Source organism: Acanthaster planci, linkage group LG06 (genome assembly GCF_054643075.1).
Source record: "Acanthaster planci isolate LZ-2023a linkage group LG06, COTS_SCS, whole genome shotgun sequence".
Taxonomy (NCBI): domain Eukaryota; kingdom Metazoa; phylum Echinodermata; class Asteroidea; order Valvatida; family Acanthasteridae; genus Acanthaster; species Acanthaster planci.
Window position 1 is genome coordinate 21243401 of NC_141782.1, and position 20209 is coordinate 21263609.

Consider the following 20209-nt stretch of genomic DNA (forward strand, 5'->3'; position numbering starts at 1 on the left):
TTTTACATACTGTGTTGTTGTTTTTTTAGTCTTTTGGTTTAAGTCTTTTAAGTCCTTTAGTTTTTTGCATTTTTCCACTACTTTTTCATTAATAAATTCTTTTTATCCTTTTTTAAGTCAAATATTGGTGTCTGAGTCCTTATTAATTCAGTTGCCGGTGACTTTTCCTTCAAAGATCCTTGGTTTAGTTAGAGTTTTTGTTGTTTTGCGAGTTCCCCATACTGAGTGTGTCGTTTTCCCCCGTTACACTTGCTTGAGCATCAGTCACAGTAATGTACATTGTACATCTACTGTAGTACTATTATTCGCACGTCACTTCCAAATTCTGAAATAATTAAAGAGCCCAAAAAGTAAAAAGCCTCTGTCGTCGACTTCTACTCAACCGTGGGAATATTACAGGGTTGTACATTTTTAGCTACATGTGTTTAATAGCCAAATGGCAATATCATGGAGGTAGGAAAATATTAATATATTGTACTTCCTCACTGGTGAGGGCACCTGTACGTTTCCGGAAGACGCTGCCGGTCTTTGTGTCGAGTAATTGGTTTACTAATAATGAGGTTGGCACGGAGGATAAATGGTGGGATGGACAGTGGTTTGAATGGCGGTTTTTGACGCACCAAAGCTGATTCTGGTATTTATTTGCATGAGAAAGTGTATTGATATAATGAAGATTCATTAAAGGTAAAGTTTGGGTTTGTGTACGGTAGGCACTGGCTTGAACCTCCCTCCCGCTGTGCGCAACGGCACCAACTCCTTCCCCTTCTTGCGTAGTAACGGCCTCTAGTATAAAAGGATCGCTGGGACGAACTTGAAGGAATGTTCGGCAGGTCTTCGAGTGCGCGCCGGGTGCCTCGCCCCTTAGTCCCTTTCGTGATCATGATAACGACAATGGCGAGACTTACAAATGCTGAAATTGTTACAAAAATTATTTGTACAAATCTATAGAGACTAAATGAAGTACTGTAGATATACAGAACAACTCACTTTCGAAGCAAAGTGTAGGTTTATGCAATGCTTTTGTACCCCAAACCTGTGAACGGGAAAAAAACAGTACGCGGAAAGGAGACCACGTTAAAACGATGTGCCATCGGATATAAATGAAGTACATGTACATGTACAGTGTACGTACTGTACGCTTTCTGAGCATAATATAATAATATGCATATGACGCACGCCGTTCTCCGTGGTCCCGGCGCCTTCTCCATTTTTCGAAAAAACAGGCTACCAACTTAACGTGGACACGAAGCACTGTTACAGCAAACAAGTGTGAGACAATTAAGGCATAATGTCAGCCTATGTTTCTTCTTTGCGGCTGTCATTGAGGGGGTATCTTCGAAGAGCGAAGGGTCGATGTTGGGCTTTAAGAAAAATTGATGAATATTAATTCACCAATACCAGTTTCAATACCGGTGCGACTTAAGTGTTACTGTGTTAACCGCTGAACTAGAAATGAATTCACCTGAGGTTTGACCTCGACCTAGCTTCGGTCTCAGGCTATGATATGCGTGCGCTGATTCCTTTATACAGGCTTCGCCAGTGAAGACCGTCAAAGTCATGTGACAACAGTCGTGTGGATTTTTCCGGTGTTATTTTTCTCCTCCAGGTCTCCGGGTGTCACTTGTTTATGGGATAACGTGACTCAGTGCCCAAGTTTCGAAATCACATTCTGCAGAAGCCTTTGACTGTACCTGGTACAGCTAGAGAAGGCATGACTAGAGCAACGAGATGAGGTTACCGGTGTTGACGACCATTCTGACCGCAGTAGTCTTAAGAAGCAACGGACTGAGTAAGTTACCGTAATGTGCTAATAACAAATAAACATTAAAAGAACCCTCTATGTTAAAATAAGCCGTCAGTCCGCAGCACACTCGTTCGGTTTACGTGCTACCATGGAGGCGAGGTGGGAAAGTGAACTTTTTTTGACCTGTCTAATGCACAGTAATGAGCTGAGGCAGCGTAGCAAATTCGACAGCCTTTCACAAGCGGACTTAGATAATAGATTAGCTAACTGTTGTGAAATTACTAAGAAATGACGGAGATTTTGTTGAGGAAAAGATGTGAAAAATGCGAAGATAAAAATGTTTCGAAATGAGGAATTGTGCGTCACGGAAGACATCGAATTTCACGCTTTAAAAACACTGTCACAACCCAATTTTAGTACAGGTTAGCAGATACATTCATGTTCTGGGATACTTAAGGCATACCAATCCCATATTTTTTCTAGATGGGTCAAAACACAGTTTTTGCCAACGTTCCTCATTAACTTTGAAACGTCGCGGTTCACGCTCCATGACGCGTTCGTGGACGGCCTCCATGAAACTCCGGCTTCCTGATTGGTCAATATGCATTACACCATGAAGTCACACGCACGGTCCAGGATGTGTATGTTGCTTTTTAGACTTGGGATGGGTCTTTTTGTGATGTAACGGTGGGCTGGATTGCCAAATTACAGAGGAAAATGAAATATACACAGAAAAAGATACCAGCAAATTACAAGCATGTTCAGGCAAGAATAAACAAGTCACTTTATTGTCAGAGTGATGTATCTTTTAATCTCTTTGGTTTAGAAAAATACAAAATGTAACTTTCATTTACTGTTACATAGATTAATATCCTCGAGATGCTTATGATGTAATACAATAATTAAAAATCCAAATATTCACTTATGTACTGCTATTTTAATTTCCTTTTTTCACAAAGCCATGTGCATCATATTTTAACGCAGTAAAATAAATATAAATAATGCTCTCCTCTGTAAAAAATAAGGCACTTGTCATGTGAGAAAACAGTCCAAGGCCTGGCAAGTGTTTGAGTTAATTAAACAGTACTATTAGTAATGTACAATAAATTGTGAAAGCATCACAGTAGAAGAAAGACAAATTTTAATAGATATCAACGTACAATAACCACTGAATATGCATTGCATATTTCACTTCATTTGCTTCAGAACAATTTACATAACTTCAAAGCTCACTGAAATACCTGTTCCCTGTACATGATGTCTTTGTGCTGTAGCATTTTTGCAAAGCTATCATGTCCAAATAATAGATTTAAAAAAGCATCATCTCTCATGATGAAAAACAACCTATAACCATTGACTTGAATTCCTTCAAGTCACTGTGGAGTAAAGCACGCGGCAGATTGTTGGTGTCAGTGTGAATGACAACAATGACTGGTGGGTCAATGACATAACATAATCCTTCAAGTTCACAACTCTCTGTACAATCTTCCTGCGAAGGTGGCCCCTGGATAGGTCAGTACATCCACGCTGCACAGGTACACGGCTTGAAATGTCCTCCTGCAGGCATCGGTTCAGGGAGTCACCAATCATGATGGCACGGATATGGTGCACCGTTTGGGAAGATGGAGGTCTTCATGGTGGTAGTTTTGCCCACACCAGTGGTTGGCATAACCTGCAGTATGTACAAAGAAGGGACAATTTTTATATAAAATTTCAAAGTATTTCAACCGACAATTATGTAAGAAAGGACCAATCATAGCTAACAGTGCATATCATTTTTCACAGTTTTGTCAATGCCATAGCCATTAAATAGTGTTTATCATCCGCACCATCATTATGCAAATATGCAGGGAAACGTCTGGTGATAGCACTGCAAAAACGTATACAGAAAAACATTCTTTACTTCAGACCTTGTATTTGAATGTGCCATGTTTCAAATTATTTTGTATGACTTTTCAACAAGGGTTATTACAAAAATTAGCAAATTATTTCACTCAACGTCTTTTACTATTTATCTTTTTACGATGGGGACTTTGAAACAGGTCAATTCATATGCGTATAACTTGTCTGCAGACCAATTTGTACACCGACCAATTCCTACATATGTTTGCTGGACGTGTTTGAGTTGGTCAGCGTATGAGTTGGCAGTCGTATGAGTTGATCAGCATTCAAGCATAAGGCAGAGTTCCAAATATGGCACCAGTGATTATTCCCTATAATGACCTATAGTATTCATGGTATCAGCCATTAAAATGCAAAAACATGTCCATAAAAATTAAAATTAGGAGGGAAAATAGCAAGTCGTTTACTGAGAAAACAGAATTTTTTGATCAGTCTCATAGGGTGTACACAGGGTGTCAAGTGGCATCCGTACACGTACGTGGAACTCTTTCCTAAAGGACTTAATATCTCTCCCCCCCACACACTTTGTAAATACTCCTTGAGTTCGCGGCCCAAGAAGCCTACAGTTACCATGGTTATAACTTACAGCAATTCCTACACCCACTCCTCATTGTCCATTAATTGGCCTATACTGCACTGCCAACCCAAAACACACTGTAGAACGACGCGCAACAAAGGATGAAATATTGACGGAAATACAAAATCTCGCGCTACAAAAAAGTGTTGCAAAAGCACGAGGCAAGCTCCCACAAGTCAAAAGTTGTATGAAACGAAAACTGAACGCTTCATCGTTCGATCTGTAGTCAATCTGGATCTGGATAATTGCTCCAACTGGAACATCACTCAATTCAGGTCAGAGGTCAGAGAGGCATCTAATCAAACAGCTTTTCAGTCTGTCTTCTGAATGTAGATGAATTTTGAACTGATGGGATGTTGTGGCAGCTGATTCCAGTCTCTGGTTGTTGTAGGGAAGAATGACTGATGAAAGCATTTAGTTCTTGTTGAAGGAACTGTTAGTGATAGAGGTTTGTGGGACCTTGTTTTCCTAGTGTTGACATCCCTCGTGTTGAACTTCAGGTAATCTTCAACTTGCAGATCTACATTATTGTGGGCTATTGTGAGTACCATAACTAATCTCAGACAAAGTGCTGGGAGTTGAAGGTGTTTGAGCATAGCTGTAACTGAACTTTTTGTGTCCGATTTTTTTGGCATACAGGCAAACACCCAGCTAATGCATTTCATTGTCCTGCTACCTTCAGACACGCGTTGCCAGTTTCCTATTCTTAAACATGTTCAAAAATAATAACTCTTATAGGAATGCCACCTTCCTTAAAACTGCTGATATTGTTTAATTGTTATTTTATTTTGTGTGTGTGTGTGTGTGGGGGGGGTAGACCCCTGATCCCCTCCCCTGGATCTGCGCATGAAGACCGCGAATGTGACTTCAGTGCGGGAAACGCACCGCACTGGCTCGCACCCCTTCTTCAGTGGTTTCCAGCTTTTGAACGCGGGTCCAAACTTGATTTTTTTTCCCAAATATTTTTTCTTAAAAAAACCCCTAAAATCCGTACTGCGCCCCCCGAAAGGAGGAAGTGTTGAAATGTAATGAGCGCTTTCAATTTCTTTTTAAAATGGCAGTATCTCCCATGGAGGTATATTGATTGACCCCACACCACTGCCAAGCCTCCGTGAGAAAAACTGTCCAATTTGTCTGTAAAATCGATGCGTTGTGACTTGGTGAAAGAAATCCCATTAATTGGCTTAGGAGAGTCAGGTTGGTGTAGGGGTTCTTTCCTCGCCATTCATCGGTGAGGCCAGACTAAGGTTCCCGGTCCAGCCCACACGAGCATTGGGTTTTCAGTCCCCACTTGATTTGTGGGGTACACCCAAGTATTTCTCTAAGGGTTTTTCCTTCCACCTCTAAAGTGCAGAAAGTAACAGCGCTATTGACGTTTCCTTACGCAACGCTGACGTCAGGTGGCGGACACCCTTACAAGTCGCTACTAGTGGCTCCACACTAAACACAATATGTGATTAGAAGATGTCCAACCTTGGTCAATCAATTGCCATATTGATCAGTTTACATGTATAGGGTTTTTACGTATTGAAAAATTTCCTATACTTTTCTTCACGTGAACGCTAAGTCTTATTTGTCAACGCGCTTCTTTCGATTTTCAAAAAGCCGACGTCCTGCATGACCGTGAACATATAAAAGGTCAAGAAAAAAACACAAGTGTCCATACGATCAGACAGAAGGACATCACGATAAGATGGATGAAAAGGAGATGAACGGATATGAATCAAAATGACCTAAGCGCTTTTAAAAAGCTCGAAAGTGGTGCCATATGCACAGATGTTGATATTCATTATTTTTAAATCGTCGACAAACACAGTATTACTTTTGAGGTCTGTTTTCAAATGTATAATTTTAAGTTCTTAATTGTACACTCTTGTCTGGTTTGCACAGGTCAGTATGACTTACGTCTCGTGGGAGGTAACAATAGTCTAGAGGGCCGAGTTGAGGTGTACGTGAATGGCACGTGGGAAACAGTCTGCGATCAGAAATGGGACTTGGTTGACGCCACAGTCACCTGTAGGCAGCTAGGCTACGGCATGGCTTGGTCAGCCGTTTATGGCGCATATTTTGGCCAGGGCAGTGGCAAAATAGTTTTTGCCGATGTTGAGTGCCTAGGCTGGGAGGACAATCTTCACAGTTGCCTGATGAACACCCATAACAACTGTACACACTCCCAAGACGCTGGAGTTATTTGCACTGGAACAAATTATACCACAGGTGAATCAAAATGAATTCCCAACTAACCCTGAGTGATGGAGTTCTCATTTGTCTTGAGTATCAAGCCTCATAAAGACAATTACAGGGAAATTGATCGTACAAGCAGTGTTTAATTAATCCCGTCTTCCTAATAGAGGAAAAGCCCAGATTTGGCAAACGACTCATCAAAAGAATTTAAAGCTAAAGTCTGTATATTTGAAGAAAGGCATTTAAAGGCGACCAAAATGTGAGCAGGCTGTTGAATGAAAAGTCACCAAAATGTGTCCCTGGGGTTCCTAGCAGTGTGCAATATTACCCATTATTCACTTAATGTGCATTATCATCCTTATAGTTTGAGCCTATGAGGCTGCGGCCGCTCACTCACACTTTTATTCCCTTTCCATACAATTTCATTTCGAACTTGTTTATTGGCAAGTCATTTTTTTGGCTGACAAACGTACTCTCCCATCAATTATCATATTTTCTCCAGGTGAATATGACGTTCTACTCGTGGGTGGTAGCAGCACCCTGGAGGGCCGCGTGGAGGTGTACGTCAAAGGTCGTTGGGGAACAATCTGTAATTATCAGAACGATTGGGGGATGAATGAAGCCAGCGTGGTATGTCGGCAGTTGGGCTTTCGAAGCGCTAAGAGGACTTCAAGACCGCACGAATTTGGGCGGGGCACAGGAGATATCGTTCTGGGTAACGTCAGGTGCAATGGATCGGAGAGCAACTTACAGCAGTGTGTCCGGCATGAAGACTCCCACGTCTGTTTGCAATACACAGCGGTTGGCGTAGTGTGTAGCAACAATGAAAGAGGTAGGCAGAATTAGGCATCATTCCCGCGAGCTTTGGAGAAAGTAAACTCGGGAAGCGCTGTAAAGCAAAGTCAGATAGACGGAGTCCTTCTCGTCTATGTGCGTTCAAAGGACCGCCTTACCCACTGCACCAACGGTAGATGAATGCACCTCTTGTCCGCATGCATACGCATGCAAATTGTACCGGATTATATTTTATGTAGCATTTCTTTTAATATTTTCGAGATCTGGTTTTAATTTGGACGGGTGCTTCAGTGAATTACTGCTCAGTGCCTTGGTGTGTCAGGAGGCGTTTTCTGCCAAACACTTCTCATAGATGGAGTTTTGACAATGCATAAAAGGAGACAGCGCTGACAATGATCCGGAGATTTGAACGGCCACTTTGTGCCTTGGCTGTGCTGCTTTTAATGTAGTCTGACGTAATTATACGCGCCGGACACATTACATAATACTAATAATTACCGCTGGTCACAATAGCAACAATTGACTGGATGTCCAAAATATTCCCCGTATGGCAAATATATCGACGCCTCATTCAGACTAAAGTAACTTTTCACCTGTCTTTTCATCTAGTTAGGGTTATGATTGGTTCACTCTGCCCGTAAGGTGTGTGCAAACCAAACAGAAGACTTTTCTGTTTTTGTGCTTTTATTTTTCCATAGACGAATATGATATCCAGCTCGTTGGTAGCTCTATCGATCGATGGGGACGAGTGGAGGTGTACGTTGACGGTACTTGGGGCACGATCTGCGGTGAGGGATGGGATATCGACGATGCCGCAGTAGTGTGCTGGCAGCTGGGTTACGGCAAGCCTACCACAGCCCCTGATGAGTGGGGAAACTATGGCCAAGGCAGCGGGGACATATTCAGTGTTACTTGCAGAGGCACGGAGGACTTGTTGATTAAATGTACATGGGGTTATGTGAACAACTGTGATTACTCAAAAGACGCCGTGGTCGTCTGTAGCCCACCAGGTAACCAACGTAGGAATTCATCGTTATTTATAACCTGACTTCTGACAGCTGACTGGCTCGCAGTGGATTAAACCGTCTTTTACACCTTGATTCAAATCCTGTTTGGTAACCTAAAATGTACTGATGACGTCTGTACCGTGTAGATGGACATTTATTAGTAGTTACTAAGATGAAGATGTAGATATTTGAACTGTTTTTACCTTGTCTCTCCTGTTCTCTTGAACACTGTCCAAACGGAGATTGCTTTGCTAATATGGAATTCCATATCTGCCGTCGCCCGTCGTGCGTCGCCCATCGTGCGTCCCCCGTCGTCCGTCGTGCGTCGCCCGTTGTGCGTCGCCCGTCGTCCGTCGTGCGTCGCCCATCAAATGGGTTGCATAGGACCTGCAAAAGCCGTTGTTTAACAAATGACAATGTGATGATTCCATTCACTTCTAAAGTTCTTTTCCGAATAAGGCAAGTACAAGTCCCACCTGCAAAGCATATACTAGTCACATAATTAATTCCAATAATGCTAGACTACCCCTGCCCCTTGACAAGAAAATATCGCCTATCTGAGAATTCAACCAAGTGTTTTTTGGGGAAGAACATTTTCAGCAAAAATGTTTCGGCCAACTTATCCACAGTGTTATTCTAATTTGCATACTGTAAAAACGTGCCGACTTGTTTTCATCAAATTCCAGGAAGAAATCTGCCAACCGATACAGATATTCTATCTTGTCCTCTATTTCACCTTGAAATCCAGAAATACTAGACGTGCTGTGGATAACAAACTGTTTATTAAATGTATTGTTAAGGGGCAATTACTACTTGGTTTAAGTTTCAGAAAATATGACGTGTTGGTTTTTCTGGGTGTGTATGCCATGGTGGATAGACCAATGAGAACAGGTTTTCCAGCACATCAGCATTATTTATGGGGCTAACAAGTAACGTTTCTGTTTAAAAGACTTCTGTGAGCCAACCTGCAAATAAAGTCATGTCTAATTTGGAGTATACAGCAGATTTCATCATAAGTATACCCGCCCTCAAAATAATGTTGAATCAGTTCGTCTCTTATGAAAACTATTGGGAATCAAACGTTGTAAATAATCTATTATTTACATTCCATTCTGTGGGATATCGTGCAGGGACAGACAGAAATATCACATAGGCTATAGACCTAAAGTCTGGCGGTCAACGAGTAAAGTTACGTCTAGAGTAACTAAGTTATCGAGAAAAACAATCTTCCGTAACAAAAGTCTATTTTGTTGATTTATTCATGTAGCCAAAATGATGTTATTTCATATACACGTTACTTTAATAGCCGATGTCAGGATATTATTTCTTCTTTCAACTGGAGTTTGGCGCAATTTGCAAAAACGAATACATGTAGGCCTACATCTTCTAGTTCTGTTGGTAAAATGAGAGTCAGGAACGGTGGATCGATCGAACAAGGACATGTACATGTGAAACGATCAAGGGTCAAAGTTAAAAATACCACTGCGCAATCGTGACAAAAAAAACCACGGGCGACGCACGACGGCAAGTATGGAATTCCATATTGCTAATGACCCTAGGCTTATCGTGCTATGGTTTTCTTTAGATGAATATGATGTACATCTTGCGGGTGGAGCCAATGAGCTAGAGGGGCGAGTGGTTATTTACTTAGACGAGAGTTGGGGTACTATCTGCTATGACGGTTGGAATATAAACGACGCCACGGTTGTGTGCCGGCAGCTTGGTTACGGCGGCGCTACCTCAGCCCTCAAAGAGGCATGGTATGGTCCAGGCAATGAGGATATGAAATTGACACAAGTAACTTGCTCAGGAGTAGAGGAAAGCTTGTACGGCTGCTCGAAGAGTTACTTCACGAGGGAGTGCCGCCCTTTTGAGTATGCTTGGGTCGTCTGCAAAGAAAAGGAAATCGGAGGTATGTCGGTTTGTTTTCGCTCAGGCTGCTTTGCGCACTTAAAAACCCTTATTACATTTATGCTTTCATTCTTGCTGGCGAACATGTTGGCAATTGAACCAAAAATTTACATTTTCCATGCCAATTTAATTGTTTTCATTCGTGAAATTAGCGTGATTAATTCCGAATTGATCGGCTTAATGCACATCGTTGTCTTAGCAACCACAATCGCATAAAATCACAAGGGGCAAACGCTGCGGCGTTCTCTAATAATGGCCAAAGATGGTAAAGGCATCAAAACTCAAGTTTCTGCAGTGTATGTAAAATGTCTCTCCTTTTTAGCAGAAAAGGGATCTGTGCGATTGGTTGACGGGGCTTCACTCTACGAAGGGCGTGTGGAGATAAATGTAGGCGGGATTTGGGGAACGATTTGCGATCGAAATGGTTATTGGGGTAAAGATGAAGCTGATGTTGTCTGTGGTCAACTGGGTTACAGCTACGCTAAGTCGTCAAAGAAGGGTGAGTTTTTACTGCACGGATACACCCACGCGTTCTTGCCCACCAATAGGCCAATAAGCGAGTTAAAATTGAGTAAAAGCGGGTACACTGAATACCCTAGATTCATGTGAACATAAGTACGGACACTGTTGCTGTATCTCGTGATTCGGGGAAAGTTTTATCCTACATAAGAGACACCTTGTACCTGTACTCCACCTTGTGTCTTCCTTGTTTTGGGCATTAGCCATATATAGAGCTATGAAATTAATATAGCTCTGCAGCATGACTGGTTCTACATGAACTGACGGTCTTCGTGAGGCTCATAATGTTCTTGCAGTTTGCCATCCATTCTCATCCTTTACGATCACAGACCCCCAGCTGCACTGTTTTCATTGCCCACGTACAGAAAATTTCAACAATACCTGTTTCGAACATTTAAGAGAAAACTAAGTCGTTCTGGAAAAAGGAAATACCATTTGTCTTCTGTTTTTGAACAGGCCTGAGACTAATATCTCTCTGAGACGAAAACGTTATTGTGGCAGACTAGACCGTGGATCGATTCACCCATTTTTATGTCATTTCCAAAGCAATGTCGCACTTGGCTATATAAACCTCTTTCTTCTGATTATGAATGAAAGCTTTGCGATTTCAAGTATAATAGTGATATAGTGATAATAATTAGCATGTCCAATTTTTGTCCTGATTTTAGTGTACATGGGTACAGGGACTGCTCCTATCTTAATTGGTGACGTTATCTGTAGCGGTTACGAGAGCAAGTTGGATGACTGTTCCTATACTGACGCATCGATGGCCTGTATTCACCAAGATGACGTGGGGGTAGAATGCATCCAATCCCCATCGGGCTGTAAGTTTGTCGTCAGGACTCAGGACTTTAAGGTCTTCATTTTCAGCACTGCTGTTTTTGTGTCATTTCGACAGTTACGCCCACAAACATCAAAAATTATAAATAAGAAAGATATGGGATTATGTACGAACTACAGTCAAGATGAGAAGAGTGGGTATTGGAGAAAACGGCTCATGTTTCGAAACAAAATAAATCACCCATTTAGTAATGAAACTGAAAACTTGGTCTGAATATCGAGTCTATACTAACGCCCTTTACTGAGGCCTACTTTATTAAATGAAGATAATTACACAACCATACGATGGCAAACACTTGTGGAATACGGCATTGTTCAAGTTTCTTTTCTTTTTAAGAGTAGAGCAAGGAAGTCAGAATGACATTCTTTCAAAATTTTCGAGAATCGATTTCACAGTACGATTTTCCTTTTTCAGCCGGATGTAATATTCTTCAACGAGACGTGACTCGAAAAATTGTGAAAGTGCAGTCTCATTGTTTTGGGTATTCTTATTACTTTTACAAAACATAACGTCATCATCCAGTTTTCTAAATGCGTATAAAAGTCATTAAACGCCCTCTGTGGACTGATACATGCACAATTTGATCAAGGGACCCTAAATTTGTTTATGAGGTCCCAACTCTTGATATCACACGACGCCATTATCACCGTTAATCTGTGTTCCCCTTCCCACAGCTTGGTCCACAGCAGCAATTGTGGGTATCGTCATCGGTGGGATTTTCGCTGTTGTTCTCCTGTTCAGTTTGAGTGTCAAGGTTTACACGTCATCTGTCACACACTCGCCTGGGGCGCCACAGGTACGCAACCTTTGTAATACTATTCATGTATTTTGATTCTCACTGACATTTTTTGATCAGGCAGGGATCCGGGGGTTAGGCTTTGATTAAAAACAAGGTTCAAAAAATGGGAAAATAATAAAATCACTTAAGTCAGTGCACCAATACCATTTTATACAATGTGTGTCATATAATGCAATAAATGAGACATTGAATGACCCCTCTCGGAAAAAATCCTGGATCCGCCCCTGTTGACGCCTGCGGATGTGTAAACTTTTCAGTTGTAACGTTGTGTATTTGGATCTTTGTAAGCGACCATGAGAAGATGTACTAGACTATCACCTTGGCCCAAACCAACTCAACTCAATCTCAGTACATCAGTACATATTTTCTTCCTTGACAGGTCTCTCGGTCTCGGACATCCCATGATGATATTGTGGGACTTGCCCGGGCAACATCTCAAGACGACAGTGTGTCCGACTCTTACAGAGACCTCCCTCCGCCATACAGTGACGTCATTAGCGGGTCATCAGCCTACCCAGTGGTCCATTCAGGCGGTCCTTGTTCGTTGACTACGCCCAGTCTTCGAGATCCTCCTTCTAGTCAGCCCTGTCCGCCCAGCCCGCGATGTTCCACAAACCCCCCTGCGTTAGGAAACACGCTCGATCAGGTTTCCAGTGAAATCAACCCGTGTCACACTCCATCGCAGACTCAACAGCACCCCGATAACCACCCAACCGATGAACTCCCCTCATATCTAGTGTTGTAGATATGGCATACCACGCAGTAACAACAGAGAACTCTTTGGCTCTTTTTGCTTGGCTTTGACCGTAATTCCAACACCAAACATCTTGCATAATCGTGATTTTTAAATGGTTGGGTATGACATTTCGCTAGAGTAAAATCCAACTCAAAACAGTTAGTAATGATGTAGATTTACAAAATTAAAAGTGGATTTGTGAATAAAACACACAAAAAGCAGATGAAATCGATTGGAATATTTGTAAAAAGGGGTTTATAACAGGATTTTCTTCATTAACAATGAAACCGATTTACCTGCTTAAAAGGCGTTTCTGTATTTCAGTGAAGAGAAAAAGACACAGTTGTTATATATTGAAACAAATAGGTGCAAAGTTAGCCTTAAAGGGTCTATGCCGGAATTAAATTTTACAATCTCTTAAATGATTTTTTTTGGCTTCTTTAAACCTTCTTTGTACAAATAAACTGTTTTTATTTAGTTGTGAGTGGTCTACAGTATGTAAAATTAGAATTTAAAAAAGCTGGAATTAAAATTGCTTATTTAATAGAGCGCGCGGTGGCGCTGTTCGTGACGTTGACTCCGGAGATCAAGAGTTCAGTAAGATGGTCTGGTACCCAGAGTGCGTCGTGGGTACCAGGCTAATAAGGCAGCTGGACACCGCGTACGTGTACTTCCGTGCGTGCGCGCGTGTGACATGCACATGTAGCTACAGTACAGTACAGGGCGTACCGTGCATTATTGTGCTCGTCATAAAGTGGACATGGCGAATTTCTCGTCGTCATATTCAACCGCCGGAGACGGAGAACTTTCCGCGACAGATTCTTCAGATGAAAGTGGTGAGATTTCTGGTGAAAGTGACTATGAAAGACAGGAGTTAGGGGTTCGGCCGTACATGTATGAGCCTGAGAGAGGCGACGACGACGGCGGCGGTTCTGTACACAGGATTTGTTGATGCATAAATGGGCAAAGCATTACAGCTGTTCCTGTTTTTGGTAATTCCTAATTTGAGAAAAGATATTTTAATAGCATAGGTACGAGTGGAATGCTCACTCCCCACAGCAAAGCTGTGCAACTTTTTTTAAAATCTCTTCTTGATAGTAGACTTATTTCTGTGTATTTATTAAAACCACGGTAAACTAGAAATACATGTCATTTCATTTTAATATTAGTCTTATCATTTACCAATTGCAGAGACAAGAAGTTGGGTCCCTCTACATATACACACATAATAGGCTTACTAAATCTGAAAACCAGTCATGTTGTCTACCATACTAGAATTGTATTGCAAGATTTGTTAATTAAATCAATACCCTTTGCCACATTCCTGACAGTAAGGGTTGTGACTAATGAAAGTCAGTCATTTATCTGGCCTGGCTATGAATGCCTTAGTCACAGTCAATATATTTTGGGGGTCATGGATCTTTAACATTTGTGACGGAGGACATTTTAAAAAGGGTGAGGGTAAGGATTTGGTATCTATTCACCTTGCTTATACATGTACTTCGTGTACTGAGGGCTTGAAATGCATTTCTTGCTACTTGTTGAAAGAAGTCAGTCTTCTTTTTCTGTAAAATTGCAACTAAATAAATAGCAATCGAAAGAAAGAACTGATCAGCTCAAGCATCGAGTTACCTGTGAAACACGTCCACTCTAGTTCACTTTGAAGCACACACAGATAAGATCTTGTGTGGGTTTTCATATTGTACATCAATTAGTTCATAAATCAAGAAGTCCTAAATCTAAATCAGTGAGATCGATGCCAAAAACATAATCAATAAGAAAAAACTCTTCCTTTGAAAATTTCTTCTGAGCCAAAAGACCAATTGGTCTCTAATTTGCAAGTATTTCTTATTTGAGGACTGAAATTATGAACACTTGTTTTCGGCAAATACATGTATCATTCATGAGCTGAGGCTTTAAATGAATCAACATTTAAGATCCTATCTCTGATCATTCCTTGTAGTTCTACACCAAGCAGGGATTTACTCTCAAGGTTTATTAAATCTGCTCCTGTGCCTTGCAATCAGAACATCTTTCTCTGGAAACGTGTATTTCTCTGCCATAGTCGGGGGCTTAGACTGAGCAGCAGTGTTGGGCACAACAAAACAGCATCGCCGGATCGCCTCTATAAACAGAGTCCTGACATACCCTGAGGAGAACAAACAATACAGTGATTTTGAATATACATGTACATGTAGAAAATTGTTTATTACAACAGCTCTTCCGAATTTTCAATGTAATTTCATGGGCTTTTTATGCCCTTACTAAGGCATACTTTACGGGGGGAAAAATAAAAAGCTGTATTTCCTGAAAAATGTAAAACAGTCGTGAGCACAAACTGTTGAAAGATAAGTTTTTAAATCTACAGTCTAACTCATCTGAATTCTTTTTCGAAAGCAAGGAACATGTTGTCGAAAGCATACATGCACTTCTGTAAAAAAGTAGATTTTAGGTGAAAATTTACAATCTACAAAGCATGGGTTTTGTGAAAAACTTGACAAATTAAAATATCAAGACCCCTACCAAAAGAAGCTGCTTCTTTGATTGGTTTCACTGTAGCTTCCCCCGGCTTAAACTTTGGCTTGCTGAGGTGAAACATCTGAGTGCCCTTGGATGTGACAGCCTGGTTTCTGTCGCTATTCTCATTGTAATGAAGGCCAGCAATGTGAAGCCTAACAAATACAACAATTGTAGGATTTTCAACAAAAGTAAAAATTTATACAAGTAAATATGGACTGGCAGTATTAATGGTAATTAAAGGGATGGCAAAAGATTTGTTAAGTTGGATAAAGTTCCATGAGAAGCAGAATGCACAAAAACATTTGCACTAAGTAAATAATTGAAGTAACACCTTAATTCTACTGACCTGCAAGTCATACCATCATACGAGTAGGCCTTCATCTTGGGAGCAAATTGGTTTATCAGGCTGTGGAAGCTCTCCAGGGAGAACGTCTGCGCTGTGGAAGACATTTTCCGAATGTCTTTCAGCAATGAGGTACTCTCCAGAATTTGGTACAGCTGGGTAGTTTCCTCGGTCCCTACAAAGCCATAAACCTGATTTGTTAAGATCATTTTGTTTCAATTAGTCTTCATGACTCCTACATTAAAGAACCATAAGGGAAAGCATGAAAGTAAATTCTTTTTTAATACCTGGCTTAAACCATTTCTTCTTTCGCCTCCCAAGTCGGCCGTGGTCACACTTAGGATATAGAGCAGAGTGCCCTCGGTGTACTCCAACGATGTGGTTACATAAAGAGGCCCACTTGGCCTCCCGGAGATCCTCCTCTGCATCAGTGGTGGAAGAGGCACACCAATAAACATGATTGTTTATGGACCTCTTCCATTCGGCCACACCCTCAAACCCTTTCTTCTTGGCTAATTTATCGACCTTCTTCTTGATCCCTGAATTAAAATAAAGAAATAAATGATACAAAATAAGATTAAACATGTCAGGGCCCACGCTTGTTGGCCAAGTGACAGACATCACTTTTTTTGCAAAAAGGAAAATTGTTGTAACAGAAAATTGTATCTGAAACTATGCAAAGATACTTTGGGCCTTTCAAACAATTTCTTGCCATAATTATTTTGTATGTATTTCTCAGGAAATCAGTTGAAATCCTGTAGTCTCGACAAATGGTTTCGAAGGTCATAAAAACGAATATTGATGGTGGGATATAACTTTAAATCTATAGCTGCAACTACCGGTACCTTTTGCTATATGCCAGACGTCATACATGTGCAGAATTGTTGGCTCATGTTCCCGCACATATTTGGCCAAAGAGCGATGACGGTCAGTGATGAGCTTGGTGACAGTGAGGTCAGCTTCACGTATGGTTGCCATTGTCCTTTTGAAGCCCTCAAGCTCCATGTGGTAGCTACTCTTGACTTCATTGCACTAATAAATGAATACGTAACAAATACATGTACCGAATATTAGTAACAAACATTCAATCTGAGGCAATCAATCAAGGCGCAGCCACAGCAGCAAATTGAAATAAGCAACTATTAAATTGACTATTTATACAGAATAAAGTTAATGAAATGACTGCATCCTTTTGCTTGTACAAATTGTCAAGAACCATTTGCTGAAAACCACCGTATGTACATAAAGTCTAAATGTCTTTAGGAACAAAGACTCACCTGTACAAGCTGTATATCAACAATCTTGTTGGCGTTGAGTTCTATGGCAGTGTAGCTCCCATATTTTGCGGAGTGGCCCGGACTATCTGCTCGTCCATCCCCGCCGATGACAAGTTCTTGATTATCCGCTTTCAAACGAAGCTTTACTTCAGTGATGTGTTGCGCCCACACCGCTTCAACTGATGGCAAGAGGTGTCTCTTCTGGTGGGAAAAAAAAGTGCGCAGCGAAATACAAGCTACCCCCATACTGGTTAGCATGCGGAGAGCCTGTGATGGGCTGGCACCAGCAAACAGGACAGCTGCAGATAGAAGAAGATTTCCTGCAGGTGTTGCACCTAGCCAAGGCTGGGAACTCCATGTTGTCTCCTTGGATTTGCAGGCCCCACATCGCTGAAACACTGAAAGGAAAGTCCCCACAGTTCGTTTGGTCAGACTGACCTTCCTCGAGCCGCACTTAAAACACTTCTTAAAAAGTTTCAAGAGATCCCCCTCAAACACGATGTATTTTGGATGATCTTGAGGAGGAACATCTGATGACGTTGGAACTGTCCATGGACTTCTCCCCCTTCTGTTTACAAAAAAAATCAATGGCATTTGGGTCAACCATAGTGATACTAAAGTGAGTGTGGGGATGAAAAGTACTTTCTACTCTGCGGTGAGAGAAGGTTAATTTTAAATTTAAAAAACATTTCATTTTGTGTCTGTTGTAACCTTATAAATTAAATTCTCATTTCATATACTGCACCTATCATGTACTTACTTTTTGAATGACCGGGTGCGACAAGGTTCTGAACATGATGATGAAGATGATGATGAGGATGGTTCATAGTCGGAATCATCATGCTGTTATTCCTCTTCTAAATCTTCATCCCGATAATTCTTCAACTTCATTGTCTTGTGCCTCCTCGACCTCTGCATCATCAAGCAGCTTGCAGAGTATCCCAGCTTCATCGACTTCGGGAACAGCTTGTATTCCGGCATCAGTATCTGTCAGAAAAAATGAATAAATTCGTTGTTTATCATGAACTATGACTAGAACAAGAACACAGAATAACAAGAAAAAAATGCCCTTTGTAAATTAAGATGACAACAAAAATATACATTTCCAATGCAGTTTGATACTTACGCATATCACAACCAAGAATTTTCACTGGATCAGTCTGACAAGCAGCATCCACCGTCTGCACATGTAAAAAAAAAAAAACTTATTAAAAAAACATTTCCAAAGAAAATACTGAAAGAACAATACCCATTTGTTCCTCTTGAATGTTCAACAATAGTTGAAAGGAGCACATGATTGTGATGGACTTACCGACACAACTGGAATCATGCTACTAGAACTGGCAAAAGACTCTGGGTCTGGCACACTCTCTCTGCACAAGGTTCTATCTTCAACCTGTCCAACTTGGTCACTCTCTGTTCTGGCTTGCTTCCGTGGAAGCACATCCTCCATAACCTGATAGCAGTTTCCAGTGAAGAACAAATTAAATAAAATCCTTTTTATAGCTCCATGCTAAAATTAGTCCTTGTTAAAATGAATAGGACTTAGGAGGAATAGTTCAGTAAAACGAGTGTCATTTTCAAACTACCACAGTTGTGCTTATAACAGTGAAAAATTTTTTGAAAAGCAAAAGAAACAAAAAGGGACAGAAACCGTATAGTTAATGATATTGTTGCTTCTCAGCTTCACGGCACGATCAGCAAGGTTTACGCTGATTGAAAAAGAACTGCACTTTGTATATCAGTGAGTGACCAGATTTGTGTCAACAGAAAGTGTTGAGTGTCGACCGATTTCAACCCTGCCCCATCATTAGCCTATCAAAATGTACAAATATTGAAGTGGGTTTCTATTTCTGCACAGTATTTCTAGCTTTAAGATCAACAGAATAAACAACCAAAATCGAATTCTGGGCAGTCGCCAGCATGGACAGTGCGTGGAGTGTGCAGTGCGAATAGTTGTCATTTGTGAAGTACGTGTTTTCATGGCGATCTGTGCATGTACATGTACAAGTATCCGTGTACACGCATGTGCGTGTAAGCCCACGACGTGGTGGGATATGTACCATACATGTACATGTACACTTACGCACCCACCCGGTAGCAACGTGACCGGTACACACGTACACGCGCGCACACTGTACGTGAAGTGTACCCTGCCTAACGAAACGTGTGCAAAACGATCACCTGCAAAACGCATGTACCATGCGATGATGAAACTAACGTACGTGCATGCATGACAAGTGAGAAACGATAAAACTTACTCGGAGTCGCTCGCGTTTTGCAAAAGCACCCTTCCTCTTCTCTTCCAGTACCGGCTCGCTTTTCTTGCTTGTTAGAAATATTGTGGGCACAGCATCGGGACGAAGCATTGCCTTGAACTTAATCCCAAATTGATGTTGTTGATCGTTGGGGTTTCGATCAAAGCAAGAAGGCTCGAAGTGCGCGGAGCAGATCACCGAGTGCTCGGTTGGTCCTGACCACTTGGCTCGGGTCAGCTTCACTTTGGCCGTCCAAATTCGTCGAAATTTCGGGTCAGATGGAAACCGATGCAGACTAAAACCATCTTTGGTAGTGTTGCTGCAGCCAGCAACAATACAGGTCGGTGGCATTCCGAAAAACTACGTTATTTTCGTGAAGGAGTGCGGCGAAAATCTCAAGAAACTTTACAAGAAGTGCGTGTGACGCTGCCGATCAAGCTGCCACGTATAACCGGGAAAGTATGCCGATCTCCGGAGTTTACGTCACACATTCTTATGTTAATGAGGAGATAGGCGGGGCGTGTTGGTCACCCCTCAAACATGTTTTTATTTTTTTATTGATACCAAGGCAGTGCAGGCAAAGGTAAAATGGGCAAAAATTAGTTCAGGTAGAAACACTTTATCAATTACAATAATAAAAAACACATTATCATAGACCCTTTAAGGCGCCTTTTCGTATGTACGTTGTTCGGGTGTGTTACGTACACGATACATTCATGCGTTTCACTTTCATGGACACAAAAATTGACCCACATAACACACGTGTGCCGTCAAAATCGCTCCCGACAGATACGCA

General features: G+C 41.4%; 3 protein-coding genes across 5 annotated transcripts; 1 reads left to right on the forward strand and 2 right to left on the reverse strand.

The window, feature by feature from the left end:
* The first annotated feature begins 1474 nt into the window (after nt 1-1474).
* LOC147798942 (scavenger receptor cysteine-rich domain-containing protein DMBT1-like) lies at nt 1475-15044 on the forward strand. 3 transcript variants are annotated; one of them, XM_087138193.1, is made up of 9 exons: nt 1475-1789; nt 6114-6440; nt 6910-7239; nt 7901-8212; nt 9795-10121; nt 10443-10619; nt 11308-11463; nt 12155-12276; nt 12659-15044. In XM_087138193.1, the coding sequence occupies exons 1-9, from the start codon at nt 1729-1731 to the stop codon at nt 13022-13024; spliced, it is 2178 nt and encodes a 725-aa protein (XP_086994319.1). In that variant the 5' UTR covers nt 1475-1728; the 3' UTR covers nt 13025-15044. The 3 variants fall into 3 exon arrangements, with proteins under 3 accessions (XP_086994319.1, XP_086994321.1, XP_086994320.1); XM_087138194.1 differs by having other exon boundaries at nt 1479-1789; nt 10446-10619; XM_087138195.1 differs by lacking the exon at nt 6114-6440 and having other exon boundaries at nt 1477-1789.
* LOC147798943 (uncharacterized) lies at nt 14139-17546 on the reverse strand. Its single transcript, XM_087138197.1, has 6 exons — nt 17156-17546; nt 16724-16910; nt 16166-16417; nt 15882-16053; nt 15539-15687; nt 14139-15164 (listed from the first exon to the last, which is right to left on the reverse strand). The coding sequence occupies exons 1-6, from the start codon at nt 17411-17413 to the stop codon at nt 15004-15006; spliced, it is 1179 nt and encodes a 392-aa protein (XP_086994323.1). The 5' UTR covers nt 17414-17546; the 3' UTR covers nt 14139-15003.
* Nucleotides 17547-17915: 369 nt separating this feature from the next.
* On the reverse strand, nt 17916-20071 carry LOC147798944 (uncharacterized). The gene is made up of 4 exons (XM_087138198.1): nt 19417-20071; nt 18468-18611; nt 18282-18336; nt 17916-18142 (listed from the first exon to the last, which is right to left on the reverse strand). Exons 1-4 carry the CDS (start codon nt 19762-19764, stop codon nt 18021-18023), a joined length of 669 nt encoding a protein of 222 aa, XP_086994324.1. The 5' UTR covers nt 19765-20071; the 3' UTR covers nt 17916-18020.
* Between the last annotated feature and the right edge of the window lie 138 nt (nt 20072-20209).

Coding starts and splice junctions, on each gene's coding strand:
- LOC147798942 (XM_087138193.1), top strand. CDS start 1,729: ATGAGGTTACCGGTGTTGACGACCATTCTGACCGCAGTAGTCTTAAGA. Junction 1,790..6,113: donor CTTAAGAAGCAACGGACTGA/GTAAGTTACCGT, acceptor TGGTTTGCACAG/GTCAGTATGACTTACGTCTC. Junction 12,277..12,658: donor ACTCGCCTGGGGCGCCACAG/GTACGCAACCTT, acceptor CTTCCTTGACAG/GTCTCTCGGTCTCGGACATC.
- LOC147798943 (XM_087138197.1), bottom strand. CDS start 17,413: ATGCTAACCAGTATGGGGGTAGCTTGTATTTCGCTGCGCACTTTTTTT. Junction 16,054..16,165: donor GAAGAAATGGTTTAAGCCAG/GTATTAAAAAAG, acceptor ATGGCTTTGTAG/GGACCGAGGAAACTACCCAG. Junction 15,688..15,881: donor TATGATGGTATGACTTGCAG/GTCAGTAGAATT, acceptor TGTATTTGTTAG/GCTTCACATTGCTGGCCTTC.
- LOC147798944 (XM_087138198.1), bottom strand. CDS start 19,764: ATGCCACCGACCTGTATTGTTGCTGGCTGCAGCAACACTACCAAAGAT. Junction 18,612..19,416: donor CAAAACGCGAGCGACTCCGA/GTAAGTTTTATC, acceptor AACTGCTATCAG/GTTATGGAGGATGTGCTTCC. Junction 18,143..18,281: donor AATTCTTGGTTGTGATATGC/GTAAGTATCAAA, acceptor TTTTTCTGACAG/ATACTGATGCCGGAATACAA.